At 36.4% G+C, this 20151-nt stretch overlaps 1 protein-coding gene across 3 annotated transcripts in view; it reads right to left on the reverse strand.

Annotated features, from left to right (window-relative positions):
• Positions 1 to 312: 312 nt before the first annotated feature.
• asap1a (ArfGAP with SH3 domain, ankyrin repeat and PH domain 1a) overlaps positions 313 to 20151 on the reverse strand; it is a 46694-nt gene continuing 26855 nt past the window's right edge. For 2 of the 3 annotated variants that reach the window (XM_079876587.1, XM_079876588.1), the window contains 24 exons: positions 19943 to 19992; positions 19607 to 19736; positions 18574 to 18659; positions 16414 to 16489; positions 15924 to 16010; positions 14872 to 14972; positions 13574 to 13643; positions 12105 to 12192; positions 11859 to 11907; positions 10503 to 10666; positions 10176 to 10309; positions 9358 to 9449; positions 9029 to 9215; positions 8722 to 8807; positions 8509 to 8624; positions 7670 to 7737; positions 7363 to 7470; positions 5620 to 5845; positions 5004 to 5165; positions 3414 to 3489; positions 3139 to 3203; positions 2491 to 3047; positions 2089 to 2211; positions 313 to 1997 (listed from right to left, as the gene is read on the reverse strand). In XM_079876587.1, the coding sequence (XP_079732713.1) occupies positions 1923 to 1997; positions 2089 to 2211; positions 2491 to 3047; positions 3139 to 3203; positions 3414 to 3489; positions 5004 to 5165; positions 5620 to 5845; positions 7363 to 7470; positions 7670 to 7737; positions 8509 to 8624; positions 8722 to 8807; positions 9029 to 9215; positions 9358 to 9449; positions 10176 to 10309; positions 10503 to 10666; positions 11859 to 11907; positions 12105 to 12192; positions 13574 to 13643; positions 14872 to 14972; positions 15924 to 16010; positions 16414 to 16489; positions 18574 to 18659; positions 19607 to 19736; positions 19943 to 19992 (2976 nt within the window). In that variant the 3' untranslated portion in view covers positions 313 to 1922. The remainder of the gene's footprint in view (positions 1998 to 2088; positions 2212 to 2490; positions 3048 to 3138; positions 3204 to 3413; positions 3490 to 5003; positions 5166 to 5619; positions 5846 to 7362; positions 7471 to 7669; positions 7738 to 8508; positions 8625 to 8721; positions 8808 to 9028; positions 9216 to 9357; positions 9450 to 10175; positions 10310 to 10502; positions 10667 to 11858; positions 11908 to 12104; positions 12193 to 13573; positions 13644 to 14871; positions 14973 to 15923; positions 16011 to 16413; positions 16490 to 18573; positions 18660 to 19606; positions 19737 to 19942; positions 19993 to 20151) is intronic. The other variant, XM_079876589.1, reaches the window with a different exon arrangement.

The following is a 20151-nucleotide window of genomic DNA, read 5'->3' on the forward strand; positions in this document are numbered from 1 at the left end:
AAAAAAGGAAGAGAGTGGCAAAAATTCATCCTAAATGTAACATTAGGACTGAATCCAGTTTAATCACGTAGATGTGACGTTGTCCTTTGGACTGTTTCCAGACTTCAGTGTGCTACAGTATTAGCAAACACAAGAATCCATCATATGGAGTTGTGCTGGATTGAACATCTAAACAGACAGACATTGTCCAACAGTGGGCTCATCATAGGGGTCTAAACAAAACAGTCCGGGAACGGTGCATCGGCAACTTTATACCACAATCTCGGAGTCGTTTTGTCTTGTTCGTTGAGCAGAGATGTTCTTTGTGCTGAATTCTTGTTTTTTTATCCTTTAGTTAAAATTATTTTAATGTAACATGACCTAAAACAGAGGAACAAAACCCATAATAAACTACACTTGAAGGGTCCATTCCTCTCCATGCTGAAACACTTTAGCCCTATAAATGTCAAATACTATCATCATCAAATATAGTACAGGTGGCATTCATTAATACATCGTCTATCATTAATACAACAACAGTTAAAAACCAAGAGTGAATGCTGGTCTCCCTGATAGGGTAACGAGAAAGAGGCAGCTTTAGTTCATTCTGAGTCATACCGAGTCAGTCACTCACTGCCGGGTCCCCTTGCAGTTTAATTCAACTTAAATGAACAAAACAAACCAAAACAAACCACATTCCACAGTCACTGTAAGCAAACAATAAAACTCACTCTAAGCAACCTTTAACAGATTGTGTTCTGCTCAACATATGTCCATTTTTATACAAAGCCAACAATGTTTGACCAGTCGTATCCATGTATGAGAGAAGCTTTATAATTTATGCATGAGACCAGATGGATAAGGTAGGTTATTGTATGATCTAATAAACAATATCGACAAGGACACTTTCCCAGAGCTGAGGCATTAGTTTTGTCAGATTTGGCGTTAAACAACAATGGGGAAGAAATGAAGCATTCCCACAGATGCGACCAAGGCCGTAACCACCATAGACACTGAAATATTTGATCGATATGAGCTTTTCAGCGATTTATTCTTAAATTATAACTGGTTATATGTAGTGACGTTCTTGGCTACAGCCACCATATGAACATACTGGCATGGAGAGAATATGGGTACAAAGTGGTAACATTACACCAGCAATTTTCAAGGGCTGTAAATTGGTCTCCTACTCATTGAAGCGTTCAGAATAAAGATTTCTGGCTTCTTTTTTGTGTGAGTAATGCAAACGGAATGAATGGCAATTTTGATCGTCTATGTATAGCAGATGAGATGTTTAAACCTTTACATTTTGGTTTTGATCCCTGACCAGCATGCCACTATGCTGGGACTTTAAACACTGGTATGTTATTGTATTCTCACTTATCACTTATGCCATCCAAAAATTTAAGAGATGATCTTTTTTTTTTCTTTTAAAACAGTACACTAAAATGTCTAGAGTCACTCTGGCTCCATAAGCAAGCAGGGTTAACATACATTTGCACACTTGTACATTATACATACGTACATAAATATACACTTACATCTGTGCATATGTATGTACAAAGACACACTTTAAATGGACTTACATAATTTCTATATGTGTACACATACACAAAGTTACAGCATACATGTTAAGTGCTAGATTTCCAAGTATAGCTACTGCAAACCCAGTATGGCATGCTGGGTCTGCCATGGCTACGATAATACTGGTAGGCAGGATAACACAGTTTATGAACAACACATAGTTTACACATTTCACCCTTGAGGATTAAGGGAGCATGGGTTTGATTCTTCATGTTACGTTTGTTTGGAGACCGTTTGGGTTTCAGCAGCTATGTACAGAGGCAATGCCCACAGTCCAGTGTGAGGCTAGAGAGAATGAGAGAGAGAGAGAGCGGAGCTTGTGCTAGTTAGAAAGCCTCTCGGCCACCGCTTATACGCTGTCAGTCTGAAAGAATGTGCACAAAGGACATTGGGAAGGCCCCTTTCCTTTCAGGCTGCCCCTCTATGTGCCCGATCTGTAAAAAAGGCAGGTTGATGAATGTGACAATATGCCCTAAAACTGTATTAACAATACTAGTAGCAAGCACACGGCACAGATTTACTCACCCACCACTCCTGGTCTTCCTCTCCTGTAACAATTATAACCTCCCCCTCCACAAAAGTCAACTCATCATCATTATCTGCTTGGCAATCATAGATGGTTTTCACACGCCTAATTTTGCTCTTTGCCTGCAGAGAGATGATCCTCAGTTATTTTAGTGTTACACCTATTGATATTTTCTAATGAGTGTTATAATTATAAATAAGTGTATTTTTTTTATTAATAATAAAATAATAAATAAACCAAGTGCACTTTTTAAGCTTAATATTTTCCCCAATTTTTTTTTTTGTTAGGTTTAAAATGATAAAACAATAGATATAGGTCATGAAATGAGGGGGAAAAATTATTTGTGCACTTTTGGGGTCCACTGTACATATATAACACTCTCTAAAATATCTTTCACTCACTACTGTGTTTATTTTCCGTGGCATCGGGACAGGCATCTCCACAGCTCCCGCAGGCGCACCATTAGTGTCCTCACTGGCCTGTCTGGGAGAGAGCTCCTCCTGCTGACTGGATGACTGCACCTCCGTCAGCTGGGGCTTCGGGCTGGTTTCCTCCTGTGTCGTTTGCCTCTGTGCGGTCTCAGCTGCTGGAGACATCGTAGGCTTGGATGGGAGGTCAGAGAGCTGCGGCTTAGGGGGAAGATCCTTAAGCTGTGGTTTCGGGGGCAGGTCAGAAAGCTGAGGTTTTGGGGGTAAATCCGACAATTGTGGTTTCGGGGGAAGATCAGACAGTTGCGGTTTAGGGGGAAGGTCTGAGATGTGAGGTTTCTGTGGCACCTCCAGGGGCTGGGAGCGTTCTGCAGGTTGTGGGATTTTAGGTGGAGGCTCAGTGGGTCTGGTTATTGTATCTGAAGCTCTGGTGTGAGGCGTGTCCTGGGCATGTGGGGGTTTCTGCAGCACATCAGGACCAGACTTGTCCATTGAGGGGAGGTGGATTGTGTCAATCTTTCGTAGTGCCACTGAAAGAGTAAGACATGGGGCAGGTCAACGTAAAGGTAAAAATTAGAAATTGAAGTAAATCCGTTGTATTTAATGCCATGTTAAAAGCACCTTTTTGAGGTAGTTTGGGAAGAACTCGTGGGCCAAATGCTGCTTTTGTGTTCATAGAAGTAGTGCTGAAATCAAAAAGGTCCTGTGATTAATTTCTCTATAACAGACTAGAAAAAAAAACTTCATGATGGATTTATGAAGATAACATGAACATTTTAACGGTATAAATGTTTTGTTTTCAGTTAAGATCTATTACACACACTGTAAAATGCACAAATGTTTTTTTTGTGCAATACAGGACTTTTCAATGTCTAAATGTCAGTGTGGTGCAACACCTTTGCTGCTGCTGAATTCCCTCAAACTTATTGGCCGGGGATGTCCGATTCGCAGAAGGAGGTGTAGACTCACTTCCTATGAGGTTCAAAATAAAAAGGGGGAAGAGGTTTAAAGCAGTTTTGAATTCCCCATATTTCATTAAGAGCTTTGGCTATGTCTTACACTCTTTGTTTTTATGTCCCAGGGACCTTCATTGATGTCACCAAGACATTTTTTTTATGTTAAAATATTTTCTCAAATCGCAGCTTAGTTCACCCAAAAATGTAAATTCTGTAATTTACTCACTCTCATGTCATTACAAACCTGTAAGACTTTTGTTCATCTTCAAAACACAAATGAAGAGATTTTAAATTAAATCTGAGAGATTCCGGGTCCCTCCATTGACAGTCCACGCAACCACCACTTTGACACTTCAAAATGTTCATGAAGAGAAAGTTCTGTTCATCATATAAAGCGATCGTGTCTCTTCATAAAATTTGGACTAAACCGCTCAATTCTTATGGATTAGATTTATGATCTCTTTATGGACTTTTTAAAGTGTCAAAGTGGTTGTTGCATGGGCTGTTAATGGATGGACCAATATCTCTCAGATTTCATTTAAAATATCTTCATTTGTACTTAAAAGATGAACGAAAGTCTTATGGGTTTGGAATGACATGAGGGTGAGTAAATGAAGACAATGTTTTTTTTTTTGCAATTTATTAAACTTTAATATGCCAAGGCAACTAAAAGAAGGTTGATTTCTCTGAAAAAATAATTCAAATAAAACTGTGGCTCTGTGGCACTATTAGATCTTCACCAGCCCAATTATCTCAACCAATGGCATGAGTTTGGGGCCAACTATTTGTTTATCCTACCAATGAAATAGTGTTTGGGGAAACCAGTTTGAAAATGGTCACTTTTTATAAATACAGTAGACTTTTGGTGTCCAGAGATTTAAAAAAAAAAAAGAATTAATGTTGATAAAACACTGTTATAATTTTGAACAATTCTTAAATTTATATTTTGTCTAATCGTAATAATTAACTAATTTTAATCACCATTTTTATTTGAGTTGTTCTGTTAGGTGAAGCTAATAGAACACATTACACATTTTACCTTTAACAATTTAATAGGATATTTTAATTTAAAACAATGCAACAACACAAACAAAATACATGATAATTATTAAATCGCAAAGCTCAGCTCACAAAAAGAAAGCTGCCATAAGCTAATTACTAAGAAAAAACGCTTTAACTCTCATTGGGGGGTGAGGAAAGAGAAGAATGCTGAAGAAAATGTAACATTAAGTGCTAGTTGTATTAATATTTTTGGGTGTTTGATATGTCAGGCATCCTCTCAGCAAGCTCTCGGTCTTTGATTATTAACACACTCAAGAACAAGATCTCTAAATCAATTATTCAGAATATCATTTTATTATGTAATGGCCATTTGAGGTCAGGCTGAGAATTCCTACCCACCCATTTCACACCAACACCACCACCACTATGAGCAACAAGACAAGAAAATTACAAGAATTTTTCAGAGGTGCTGGCAAAAAACTTTTGTTTCTGCAATCACAAAACAGAGGTGTTGCCACCTGGACGCACCTTTGCTCTGCGGGCCCTGCAGTACGGGGCTGGGGGGGTCTGAGTGGGTGCGCTTGTGTCCGGGAGGTGGAGGAGGCGCTCTCTTCTTAGACAGAGTGGAGCTGCCTCCTGCACTCGATTGCGATCCCAGCGGCAGGGAGGTGGGCGGTCCAGAGGACGGAGCTGAAAGAGTGACGAGATGACGTGATTGGTCGAGAAGCAAGTGAGGCCCGAACGCACCGGAGCACAAGGGCAAAGACAACACTCCCATCATGTCAGGAGTGATGAGTGTAAAGTGATTTCCAAAAGCACAACCAAAATAATCAAGAAAACGACAGCTAACATGGTCGCAGAATGCAGGTGCGGGCCGGCTGATAACTGATTAGATAAAACGACAGCCAAAGGTTCCACATTCCAGTTCAGTTTGCAAGCAAACAGTGGTTGTGGTGTGAGAGGATGTTTTACAATCACTAAGGGTCAGCCTCAACCGATTGCACATTATACCTCCCCCCGCAATTAGAGTTAATGTAAAGAACAGTACATGCAAACGATTCAATCTATCATCATGTTTTACCTTTCCTGCTACATGGGCTGCTCTTTTTTTTATCTGCAGCGTCATGCATAAAGGCATGTATACCTTTCCCAGTGGTCTTGCTGGCTATTGTGGGCCCCTCTGATACCGGAGATGCAGGTGTTTCGGTGGAGGTGCTGTAGACAGGGTTGGCAAAGGCTCCGTAGGAGAGTCTCTGTTTGTCCCTGTGTCCTAAATACCCCGGCAGAGACAGCTTCTCCTGAGGGGACACGCTTGAGGAATGACAGAAGCTCTGAGGTCGGGGAGAACGCTCCTTCTTTACCGGACTGGGCTGGAGATGGAAAAATATTACACATCACTTGATTTTGAGACTAGTCCACAGCCTCTCCAAAACCTTGCAATTACAAGTGAATGCATTAGGTGGCACTGTGTAAACGTGGCGTTGAGGTGGTGTGTGCTTTCAGGCACATCCAAGTGTGGTAATATTTTGATTTCGGTTCTCATTTCACGAGTCATGTATCTTTGCAGATAAGGGTTCCACTTTTATGATGGCATAAAATGCGCTATTTAAAGCGCTACAAGGAACTTGGTCACTTATCAAATCGTTTTGCTTCTGAGCGGCAAGAGAGTTTTGTTCGCACAGTGGACTAAGAGCATTTTCCTAATGTGACAACCATTATATAGATTCTTATATAGACTTCAGTTATCACAATTTTTATTTGTGCATTACCCTAATGGCAGTAATATACTTTTTGTTTTCTATGTAAACTCTGGGTAAGATTGGCTTTTTTTTAAATAGCATATTGTTTTTTTTAAGAAACCTGTACATTAGCTTAGTTTGATACAATTACAAAATATATAACTTTTGTGAATAAAACATAATACAATTTAGCAAATTTGTTCATCCCAAAATTAAAATTCTGTCATCATTTACTCACTCTCATATTGTTCCAAACCTGTAAGACTTCTATATTCGGAACACAAATTATGATCTTTTTGATGAAATCTGAGACCTTCTATCCTTCCGTTGACAGCTACACAACTTTGACACTTCAAAAAGTTCATAAAGAGTTCATAAAAATAATCCATTTGAATTGAGCAGTTTAGTAGTTTAGTTCAGTTTAGGTGTTGTTTAGTTTAGTTTAGAGACACGATCGCTTTATATGATGAACAGATTGAATTTAGGCTTGTATTCACATATAAACATTCATCAACTCACACATAAGTTGTGGTAAACGGAAGCTCAAGCATGTTCGCTTCACGTGTGAGAACCAATGAGGTTTGTTCTCGTGTTACACAGCACGTTTGAGCTTCCACAAGAACCAATGAGGTTTGTTCTCGCACGTCAAGCAGTTACGGGTGAGCTTCTGTTTATATTTAAATGTGAATAAAAGCCTAAAATAAATCTGTTAATCATATGAAGAGACTGAGTCTCTTCAGAAAATTTTATCTACACAGCTCAATTCATATGGATTAGTTTTACGATCTCTTTATGAACTTTTTGAAGCATCAAAGTGGTAGTTGCATAACTGTCAATTGAGAGAGCAGAAAACTCTCAGATTTCATCAAAAAGATCTTCATTTGTGTTCTGAAGATGAAAGAAAGTCTTACAGGTTTGGAACAACATGAGGATGAGTAAATGATGACAAGATTTACATTTTTGGGTGAACTAACCCTTTAAGTGTTGCACCATGTTCTAACCAGGTGTGAAGTTTCCAGCAACAAGTAATCAGTTACCTACAAAATTACTCATAATACATAAGCTTATTACAGGTGCATGAAGAGGGAGAGTTAGTGGATCTCTAGTATAGGGAGATTTTGGACAAAGCAAAAGGTGGGCGCACAAACCTTGTCATCTAGGTCATCGTCACTCTCGTCAATCTCCTCCAGCCGCAGATTCCACTCATACTCCACATGCACGTGAGGATTAAACCTCCCAGCTGCTGCCTCCATCAGCTGCACAACCAATCACAAAGCCATTAACATAATACACGTCTCCTCTCTGACATTAATGCCAGAAAATAAAGGTCATGTTTTGAACAATTACATGACTGTATAGTGAAATTGCAGGTGGTTGAATGGCAAAATTCTTCTGTAATTACCAAAGTGTCAGCAACACAGAAATTAAGCATCGAATATAAAGTATCACACTCACTAGCTCTTCACACTGTGCATTTTTCATTCGTCTGGCAATGTCCAAAGCTGTCTCCCCATTTTGATTAACTGAAATAAAACACATAAAGCACATAGGTACAGCCTTGCTACTACTATGGAAAAATGACATATTTTAAAACTAAGCAAGACGCAAAAATAAAAGCCTCCAGGTTAGGTGTGGTGACACCTGTGTATTATTCAGTAGAAATGAAAAGAATTTGAGGAATGAAACTCGTTGGAAGATGAGCCTCTAAGCATTCAGACCGGCATGTGGGTTCCAGAGGCCTGTATTTACAGAGGTTTTTAAACCTCTGTAAAATATCCAATAATCTCTTGCAATCATGTTATGACTTTATATGAAATGTTAGAGTGATTATACATAGGTTTGGTGTCAGTAAGATTTTTTTTTTTTTAAGAAACTAATACTTTCATTTAATTGCCATTACAGGATTTTTTTTTTTTTGTTAAATATTTTTAATAATTTACTGTATTTTTTTTTTATTAAATGAATACGGTCATGTGTCTTTATATATATTATGAATACTGCATTTAATCAACTTAATCTTAAAACTTAATCAACAAATTAATATAGAATCTAAATAAAGGAAGTATATGTTAATAAATTCACATAGCCATGCATTAAGGTTTAAACAACAAAGTATTATATTACAAATTATCAGACTTCTATCATTTATTAAAATGTTTATTTACAGCAATGTAATTGCTATTGTAGAATTTGAACTTTAGATAAATGTCAACAATCATCTGCCTTTATTTATTTTGAAATAACTCCAGATGTTGTCTCTGTTGAAACACCATTGCCACAGATAACCCACTTACCCAGGTCAATAGATGGTTTTCCCCTGAGCAGCAGTTTGAGACACTCTGACTTCTCATATGTGCAGCAGTAATGGAGCGCAGTGTTTCCACTCTCCGTCTGTCTGTCTGGAGTTCCACTGCACACACAGATCCATATTTAACATCTTGCAGCTTAATTCTCTCCTAATGAGCATCAGTGGACTAATACACACTACAGAATGTTCTGTCCGTTACCTGTTTTGGACAAGAAAGTCCACCAGGTGCAGCGAGGTCTGGTCTGACATCCGCACAGCAAAGTGCAGCGCTGTCTCTCCCGGGTCCTGTCGACAGTAATTCAGTACCAGAATCAGGACAACATTACTAAGAAATATTTGCATTCATTTAAATATTAATGAGTACTGACAAACCCTTGGGGACCACACTTCTCATCTGACCTGAGGTCAGTTCATATACACTCTGAGAAATAAATGACTATACTTCTCTAAAAAAGCAGCATATAAATCAGTTAATCTATGACAAACTATTAGTCAAAGATCAATACCCGTCCTGCTTCTGGAAATGGATCCATTAGCTCCACTCCATCTGCATAGAGCTGAATCAGAGCCATCAGGTCTCGAGTTCTCACGGCCTCGTACAAGTCGCCCTGTCTGGCTGTGGCTGTAGTGGCTGTCCGCCGAGCAAACCTGTGCTCCACGTACTTTGTGTTTATGTACTCCTTCCTCTCGGTCCTAAAATAGTTCATTTCAAAAAGCACATACTGCTTAACATATGAATTAGTGTATTAACTACTAAAGAAAGGGTCATTCCAATAGTTAAAGTCTGTAGTACTATCTACAGTTGTTAATGTATGCTAGGTAAGCCGGTACTCACATGTCACTTGATGGTGTTGGCTTTGGTGAAGGGCTCGGCAGATTCCCTTCTAAAATTTCATTAAAACTACTGTTACCCACATTCTTAGCCAGCTGTGGAAAGATTGCAATCGGCTGTGAGTAACTAGCATGTTAACAGATCATAGCATACCTATAATTTAGTAATACACTCACCAAAGAGATTATGTTAAAAAGTCAACACTTTTTAATTTATATATAACACAAACTACCGTGCAAAAATGTGGGGTCCGCAATAATAATAAAAAAAAAAGTCTTATCCTCACCAAGGCTGAATTTATCTGATCAAAAATACAGTAAAACCAGTAATATGCTGATTAAAAATACAGTAAAAACTGTAATATTGTGAAATATTAACTTTTGTATTTTAATATATTTAATTTGTTATTGTGATGGCAAAGCTGAATTTTCAGTATCATACTCCAGTCTTCAGTGTCACAAGATCCTTTAGAAATCATTCTAATATGCTGATTTGGTGCTCAAGAAACATTTATTATTATCAATGTTGAAAACAGTTGTGTTGCTTACTTTTTTGTGGAAACTGATAATTTTTTGTTAGAAAGTTGAATGGAAAGTAGAAAAAAAAAAAAACATTTTTATTATTGAATTAGATTTGAATTAGAAATGTTTTGTAACAGTTTACAATTACAGTTCTTTTTTCTAGAATTTTTAATCAATTTAATGCATCTTAGCTGAAAAAAAGTATAAATTTATTTAAAAATTATTATTTATTTTTTTTTAAATCGGACCCTTAAACTTCTAAAACGGTAGTGTAAATTACAAGATTTACATTCACATTACCAAGAGTTCAGAGGTGCCGAGTTTGTCTAGTTCCATGGACTGGATGCGTGAAATATGGACACCCATTTCCCTGTGGATCCCTGAACACTCGATGCATGTCAGGATGCCGAGGTTAGTGGATAACCATTTAGGCTCTAGAGCAGATAAAATGGGAGAAAATTGGGTTTATATTGTAGTCGATGAGCGCTGTGTCCTGCCACTCACCTCTATGCCACAAGGTGGCGCATGAATCTATGAAACTCTGTTTTGAAACCTCACTGCATTGATAAAATGGGGACTGTGTCAGATGCCACTGCTACAAAACTTTCACACACAAACTTGGCTAACCTGGTGCTCCACAGTCGCAGCAGACTTCATTTCCAGGCATGCGCAGCACATCCTCGATGATGGCTTTGGTCAAGTCTTCCAAACTGTCATCTCCAGCACTCTGCTCCCCACGAAACGCCATGTTCAGAGCCTCTTCCTTGCTGTTAGTCAGCACTGAAATCCATCTGCTCATCACACATGAACATATATATATGCATTAATCGTTTGCACACCACCACAGATGGGCATGCGCATGTGATAATGTGAAACAAGTTATGTGAAATACCACACACACACACACACACATAAAGACAGATTTGCACGCAAACACATATTTATGCATCAATATATGTGCTATACAGATATTTAAATATCAACAGACATACACAAGCTTATTAATCCACAGCAAAATATATAATATAATATAATATAATATAATATAATATAATATAATATAATATAATATAATATAATATAATATAATATAATATATAAGCAACATGAATCTCACAATGATTTACATGAGCTTTTTTTTTTTTTAGCTATTAAGCATACTAAAGACCAGAATTTAAACTTCAATAACAAAAACAGCATTAGAGTAATTAATTTCTGGGAATCAGCTCAACTATTTAAAAAAAAAAAAATCAACGATTAGTAGCAGCATCACTCAAAAATGTTCACAGAAGTTTCTGCATGTTTTTTTCTATATTAAAATGTTTTAGTAAAAATATATGAATACATAGGTTATGAAAAGTGTTACTTTTTTTGTTACCTTATTCATGTAGTGCAAAAACTGGTAATTAATTATTTTTTTTTACAGTTATTTCTTATTTTTTTGGAAGTCTCTTATGCTCACCAAGACTTCATTTATTTACTATTACAATTTAAAATAACCGATTTCTAATTTAATATATTTTAAAATGTAATTTATTCCTGTCATGGGGCAAAGCTGAATTTTCAGCATCATTACTCCAGTCTTCAGTGTCACATGATCCTTCAGAAATCATTCTAATATGATGATTTGGTGCTCAAGAAACATTTCTTAATGTTGACAACAGTTGTGCTGCTGAATATTTTGTGAAAACTGTGATGTATTGTTTTTAGGGTTCTTTAAGGAATAGACAGTTCAATAGAACAGGATTTATTTGAAATAGAAATAATTTGTAATATCATAAATGTCTTTATTGTGACTTTTGTGATGAATCCTTGATGGTAGTATATGTTTTCTGTCTTATATTTTTTGTTATATGTAGCACAGCCCTAGAATATTCTTCTCATTAACACAAAGAGGCACTGATACACTCACATCTTGTTCTCACTCATGAGCAGAGAAATAACAGATGGTATCAACTCTCGAACTAACACATTCACACTTACATCACAAACTCCTGTTCATCCTCTGCCTGGAAATGATATGTTCGATTATCTGCACAGGGAAAGAGGGAGAGAGATTATTAGGGGAAGAAGTGCATTATGTTAACTGCTCTTCAGCCTCTGAACACTGCACTTAGTAGTCTCTGCCTGTGTAATGGAGTTAGACTTCTGGAGGCCTTGCTGGCACTTGGCACGGATGGAAGTACTCTGAAGTTTGGCAGAGGACATAGGTTTTGTGTAGTTACTCACGGGAGATGAGGTCAAAGCACTTCTTATCCTCTCCGCTGGGTTTAACCTGACAGGTCAGCAGATTCAGTCTCACCGGTTGCCTGTTGGACTGGACAGAGTAATTACAGTCAGTTTTGGGGCCAGTTTATGGACTTCACTTGCCCTGTGAGGTCAAATATGTCACCAAGGTAAAGGCAATAACCTGGCTAACGTAGATGAGACTTTGTGAAAATTGGAAGAGTGACTTGGAAAATCATCAAATGACATGGTTTACCAGTTGTTTATGAATTTATAGTTTCCATTAAGTTAAGGATGTATTATTTTATTATTATATTATAATTTTAGTTTATCTATTATTTATTTATATAAAATATAAACAGATTTCTTGCTCACACATACAAATATGTTGCTAAAATAACATTTATATATATTTGTGTAGTGGGGTCAGTGAAAATTGCTAGGGCAGGTTAAAAAATAAGAGAGATAAGAGAAATAAGAAAACAAAATAATAATAGGGGCGGCTGGACTCAACTTGATTTATATATTAATTGATGCATGTAACTAAACACATGTCAGTATGAGAAGTCATAACAATATTTAATTATACAAATATTTTAGAAACACTTGTATAAATAATGTGTTTTTGCATACATTACTGTCTAACTCAAATCCCAGAGAGAATGTTTTGCTGAGAAAATAAAAAATAGAAAATCTACAAAAAAAACCTCTAGGGACAAAAGCCTTTGCTGGAAGTAATGTGGTAAAACAGATTGCTATAGCTCCATATTGGTAACAGTAACAGCCTTGATGAAATGCAGGACTGCCAACACAGTTCATGCGTGACATCTGGGCAGTATTGTAGAAATCATACTTCAGAAACATGTGAAAATATTTTTACAATAAAATTTAATTAGTTGCAATGGAGTATCCAACACAGGATCAATGGTTTCAGACTTAAGACAAACCTATGAGGTATGCAGACTGTTAGGTTAGGGTTTGGAGCATATTAAAATGCTATCAGACAGGAATATGAGCACATTGCCACAGAGACGAGAGAGCAAAATGCATTCGCTCCACACGGAGCGTCCTTACAGAAGATTACACCAGGAAACTCATCGACCACCTGGGGCCCAGAGCATGCTGGGTCTCGTTCGTGCTAATATCATTAGTGTATGAGTCAGATCGCACCGGGTGCATGTTTCTATGGTAACTGGGCAGCACTATCCCCCATGTTCACCTTTACACGGTGAGAGATAGTTTTGAATGAGTGCTAAAAAGATTTTTAAATTGTGGCAGCTGTGTTGCTTCACCGTTTATATACAACAGTTTAAAAGCTACAGCTATAATTAATAAAAAAAAAATCGAACTCAAAAATATTACATTCGATAGGTAAGTAGTAATTAAATGAGACCAAACATCCTTTTAGAGCAAATATCAGCATATTCTGTGAGTATATCTCGTAGTATTACTCTGGTTAGTAAAGTACTCACTGTGGCATGGGAGATGGTGAGGATGCCATTTTTCACTGAGCACTTCCTCCTCTGCCACACCTTACGGATCCTGTGAATGAAAATCATTACATCCGTCCTTAGAATCTCTAAGATGGCTTGATAATTGGAACAAAGGAGGAAAATGTTTGATTTATTTAATTTAAGAAGAATACCAATTCTGTTCTGTCACATTCTTTCAAAGTCAGAAGGTAGTTTTCCATGAGTAAGGTACTAAATAAGGTTTGAAATCAGTGCAACTCTGTTCACAATGTGTGAACTGAACAAAATTCATAAAATTTAAAAAAGGGTTGCAAATATAGCCTAAATTAAGATGTTCCTAAGTGGAAGTGATGCTTGTTCCTTAACAGGTGTTGGTTTATAGTTATTGATAAACTTATATTTCCCATAAACTACACAAAATATATTTATTTGATATCTTTTTCATACAATACATTTTTATTACAGGTTTAATTGGTTCAACACAGCCAGCACTACAATTTATGTAAAAAAAAACAAAAAAACGACCTAGTGTATACATTTAAAAAATATATACACAACCATTAAAAATTTGGAGGTTAGTAAGACCTTTTTTCTTCCAAGTCTCGCATACCAAGGCTGCATTTACATTAAAAAAAAAATACAATAAAAACAGTAATATTGTGAAATATTATTACAATTTAAAATAACCGATTTATATTTTAATATATTTTAAAATGTCATTTATTCCTGTGATAGCTATTAGCTAAGGTGAATTTTCAGCATCATTACTCCAGTTTTCAGTGTCAATGTCAAGAAACATTATTATTATCAGTGTTAAAAGACGTTTATTGTTTTTTTATTAAACAGTGTTTATTTGAAATTGAATTTTTTTTAACATTATAAAAATCTGTCACTTTTGCTCAATTCACTGCATCTTTGCTAAATAAATGTTTTTCTTTCTCTTTGAAAAACCTTACTATGCCCAACTTTTGGTACTGCATATGTTAGATAAACTCTTTTCTAAAAATAAATAAAAAAACACTAAACCATGGGATTTGTGCCATTAATGCTTTTAAAAGAGCTTTTTCAAGGGGAATGCCTAATGATACATCTTCTATGGTAAAGCATCGTGATGCCTGATGTTTATACTGTATATATTTAAGTGACTTGACACTTTAGAGCTGGAAGAAGCAGTGATCAGAAGCAATGTGGTGTTGAACCAATCAATTACAGTGTAGCCAATTCCATTAGACACAATCAAGAGACAATTAAGTCACATAACTCGTCTGACTACATTTCACATCAGTGTGTGAGCTCACCCATCACTCTTCTTGAAGAGATAGCCCTTCTTCTCACAGCCAAACTCCTTATTGCCCTGCAGCTGGTGCATACTGTAACCGCTCTGCTTGCTCTGAGAATCCTGCACATCACAACAAAAACATTCAAAATCTAACGAATAAACCGTACCGAGCAAATTACCATGCCATTATACGATCAGAAATTTAGTAAATGAAACCTTATCATAAAGGGGGGAAAAAAGTGTGATCAAAAGTCTGAGACTACATTGAAAATCTGTGATTTTTATGTTTCATTAAACAAAACTGAATAGAAACAAAACAAACAAAGAAACAATATGATGTAAAATGAAGAAGAAATATTCAGTATTTTATTCTAGTACCAAATGTAACCACAATATGAAAGTTTTTCGGTAGACATTTGCGCACACAGTATATATAATAAAATCAGACAAAAGAAAAAAGTCTGGCAAACACTAAACGTTACTTTTATGAACTTACTCTCCTAGACTTCAGTTGGAAGGCAGTGAAAGAGAAAGGAGGAAAGGAGTCAGAAATGCAGATGTCAGATTATTATTATTGCAGTGTGCGTTGAATAAAAATGAGAGCAAACCTAGCGTTGCAATGTTCACAGCAGTATCCGAGGATAATACAACGCAGGGCACTGTTATTCAATCGAGACCAGAAACGTCCGGTTCAAATGGACATCAACTCCAAACAAAACACATAAAAGATCAAACGCTGGGCTCTACAACAGAGCTTGTGTTGTCACTGTCTGACCCTCATGTCCATGTTTCCTCTCTCTCATGAGAACATGTACGCTCGCACACAAACACTGAAAACCTACTTCACAGTCTCTCAGAGGCAGTAAATGTCAGGACAAACTGGACATGAAAAGCATATTCACATCTGGACTCATTCATATCTTTAATGCTGAATACAGCATGTAAACCCATTGTTGCATGATATATATGGAAGTGATTGCACTAGTATAGATTACCCTCAGTGATCATTCAAAGACAAAAGGGTCATTGCAGATTAAAGGCAGAGCACACATCCTCTGCTGATCTACCTACCTCTTTCTGGTCCAGTTGTAAGGACGACTTGATGAGGTCTCTGAGAGCTGTAAGTTGTTTTTTCTCTTCGTCCTGGGTCTGTTTGATCTGACAGTAAAGATTTACAGTGTTACAATATGGGGAGAAATAAACAATATAAAACAAACAGTTTCCTCATTTCAAGATGTCTGCATAAGAGTAAACACTTTCTTGAGGAGGCACTGCTAGTTAACCTTTATTACTTTTTCAAAGAAACAGTTGGTTTGAGCTTTAATTTTTCCTGTCTGAATATGAGATAATATTTCACTCATAGACTCACATATTAATAATGCTTATGTTTTATGATATCATATTTAGATACAACCTATGTTGTGAAAAGCGCTATATAAATAAATTTAATTAAATCATAATGTTCTCATAAGCAGAGCTGCATGCATAGTAAAAGAACTAACAACATAACAGAAAACTATAAAACAGACCTAAAGAAGCACAAATGTAAAGGGTTACTAACATTATAGAGATCAGCTGCTAATTTCTCGATATACTGCTTCAACTTGTCAGCGGTTTTCAAGCCGTCCTGGAAAAAACTGAGAGAAAATACAAGCACAAATGAAAGGTTGTTATGCATTTGTTTAACACTACGTATACTGCTGTTTAAAAGTTTGGGGTCGTTAAGATTTTTTATGTTTTTGAAATAAGTCATTTACACTCATGGCTCATCAAGGCTGCATTATTTGATCAAAAATACAGTAAAACAGTAATATCATGAAATATTATTACATTGTAAAATAAGTGTTCATACATTTTAAAATGTACTTATGTGATGGCAAAACTTAATTTTCACTTCAGTGTCACATGATCCTTCAAGAAATCAATGTATATGTTGATTTGGTGCTCAAGAAACATCTCTTAATATTATCACAGCTAAAAACAGTTGAGCTGCTTAATATTTTTTTGTAAACTGTAAAATGTAATACATTTGTTTCAGGATTCTGATGCATGTATTTGAAATAGTTTTTTTTATACGTCTTTAAGGCTGGAATACTACACAAATTTTGCTCAGATTTTTGCCACGATTTACTGTCTGGATGAGTCGACAATAGTTGCCAAAAGTCTGCAGAATTTGGGCAGTCAGAGTTGGCAGATTTCACAGAATATCGCATAGTGTATGATAGGCACAGACTCCGATTTTTTAGCTTCAGACAATGATTCTATAGAGCCAGAGGATATCAAAACATGTTTGATATTTTGAGCTGATTTTAGAATACATATCGTAGTGTATGATGCGTCAATACTGAAACCAAAACTTCTCTTTAAAAATTTGACAGATAAAACAACCACCTCTGAAGCCCAAAGTATACTTCTTTTTTTACACATTCGCTAGCATAAGCGTACAGTCGAACCCGACGTCATTCAAAGTTTACTCCATTTGATAGTGTTATGTTGAGATATGTTGTGTATGGTGTGTGTCTCTGTCACTCCCGCAGGTTGCACCGCCCTAATTGAACGTGTTGGTAACGTGCCCCGTGGTTGGTCAAGATGGGACTGCACGTCTTTTAAAAAAAGGAAGAGACGTGGATCTGGAGGGGAGGGGAATGTTGTTCATAACGCTGTCGTTGAAACTGTTGTTGTTGTTGGAAAGAGAATTAACTCTGTGTATTAGTGACTTTTATAAATAGAAATACGGTGTTATTTATTTTCCTCTCACCTTACCCCCCTGGTTTGTTGTTCTTTTCTCATTTCTTTTTTAATGTTTTCTGTAAACGGTTTACTTTTAACACTCAACGTGGCTGAGTGTTTCACTTGTTATTGTAATTATTGTAAATGTCACTGCACTTCAGCACGGAAGCCGTAGGGGTTGGGGTGCCATTTTTTCTTTGTTGTGAACATTACGTTTTCTCTTGTTTTTGGTTAGTAAGGGAGTCAGTTTAGTATCTGTATTTTGTTTAAACGTCTTTTTCTTTGATAGGATAATACGTTTTCTCTGAAAAAAAGGTAGATTCAATTTTGTTTGTTATTTTGGCTTTGACCCAATCCTGAAATTAATTTGCTTCTTTTTGATGCCTTGTGCTGACTGTATTTACCAATTTGAACAACTTGTTTCAAAATAATAAAAAGAAAGAAAGATAAAGATAGAGGCGGTTGAAACATGCACTCTAGAAAGTTTCATCTTTGTCCAGTGTCTGCGCTGTTTTTCTCCAGACGTTATGACCGATAAAAATGTCTAAAATCTGTTCAGATTTTAAAAGTCGTGTAGTGTATTCCAGCCTTTAACTGTCACTTTTGATGAATTGAATGCATTCCCAGCTGAATAAATGTCAAGTCAAGTCAATTCACCTTCATTTATATAGCACTATTAACAATACAGATTGTTTCAAAGCAGCTTTACAGTGATAATAGGACATTAAAGTAACAGAGATTGTTTTGGCTTTACAGCAGCTCTAGAATAATTAAGTACTAATTAAGAAAGTACTAATTTCTTCTTCTTTTTTTAAATCTTACCAACGGTAGTGTACATTTAATAACTGTGTGCAATTACAAACTCTTTGAAGATAATATATCTCAATTTAATATCAAAATACTAAAATCTTAACTAATCTAGGAGACATTTCTTAGGAATTACAATAACAGACCTTACATCAGTAAGAAAACAGGATTCTGGGACACTCACTTGCACTGTGCATGATAATACTTGATGAGATTCTGGAGGAGATCCACTCCTTTCTTGGTCTTAATCTCATTCACTTTGATCAGGTACTGTTGGGAACCACAGATAATAAAGCACATAGAGACACTGGTGTGTTAATAGGAAAGAACATCTGAGATGCTGCTCCCTTCTAAACACACACAAACACACACACACACTTGCTTTGAAGTGGTTAAAATGGCTCAACTATAAGAATTGTGCTTAAATGCTCCACCCTAACACATCTGGTTTAAACAGAAATATGGACGGGGCCACTCCAGCCTGCATCAATTGTTATTATACACTTAATTATATATATTTAATGACTTGTATTTTAAGTTTCTTTGTATATTGTTTAGATTATGAAATCCAATTCCAATAAAAGCAGTTTTGATTTGATTGAAGTGAGCCTTGAAACCTATTGGTTATGATTAAATGGTTTGTACTATGTAATTCAATATTAAATTGTTGATATAATCATTTTTGTTTGCATCTCAAAGACGACCAAATACTCTTAACACAGACCTGATATTCATATCAATACATCCTGGAAATATACGTGTGCAATATTTATAAAAACAGTAAAATATTATGTAAAACGTGATCAAACATAAAGCTGGTCTGATATCTTGGTATGTCTTTACTCAAGCATATTCTGCACCAGATTATACAAAGCCCACTGTTGCAAAGGCTTGACTCATGAATATTAATCAGGTTGTGTGAATGGATGGTTCAGTAATGTTACCTAGCAACGTCACAACAGCCTAATTAATATTCATGAGCTAAGACACTGCTGTGCAATAATGTCTCAAACAGCCACTTCAAAACTTGGGTGAAAAATATCAGAAACATATCAGAAAATCTCCTGGCCTTTCACATCACCTCAAGTTAGAGCAGACATCATGGCAGAAAAGAACAAGGAGACAAACTAAAGTTGCTGAACAATCAAAACTACCGTCAAGCTAACGTTTCTCGGAAGAACGAGACCAAAAGTTTAAATCCTCACAAGCCCACACACCTCACACATCTGCAGCTGAAAGATCCTCCGCTCCTTCTCCATCTCTTCTGCGATCTCTGCACCGGTGATCTCCGTACGGATCATGCCGTGCTGCTTGGCATGTTCCCTCTTCTCCTTCTCAATCTTCGTGCTATGGTGAAAAAGACAAGAAACAGAAGATGACAGAGAAACAATAAGCAGAAGTTCAGACAGAGGCCGCAAGTGGCTCTTTCACTATGATGATGATGATGATGATATTGTTGTGTTTGACAATAAAACTGCTGTACATCACCACATTACATTAAACAACATTTTGTATACATGACCAAAAAATAAACACACGGTAATGATACTTACAACTTGGTCTCATAGTCTTTCCAGGCCTTGTCGAAAGGCTTTTTAAGATCCTGTGTTGAGGGAAATAAAATAAATAGTGCAAGGAGCAATTAGGTTTACTGTGCAGGGTTATAGACCATTTTCTACAGTTGTTAAACTGAACACATTATTATACAATATAAAACACCACAAAGAAATCATCTACATTTAAAGAGGTTTGATCAGAACAC

The sequence above is a fragment of the Squalius cephalus genome (genome assembly GCF_949319135.1).
Source record: "Squalius cephalus genome assembly, chromosome: 7".
In the NCBI taxonomy this organism is placed as follows: Eukaryota; Metazoa; Chordata; class Actinopteri; order Cypriniformes; family Leuciscidae; genus Squalius; species Squalius cephalus.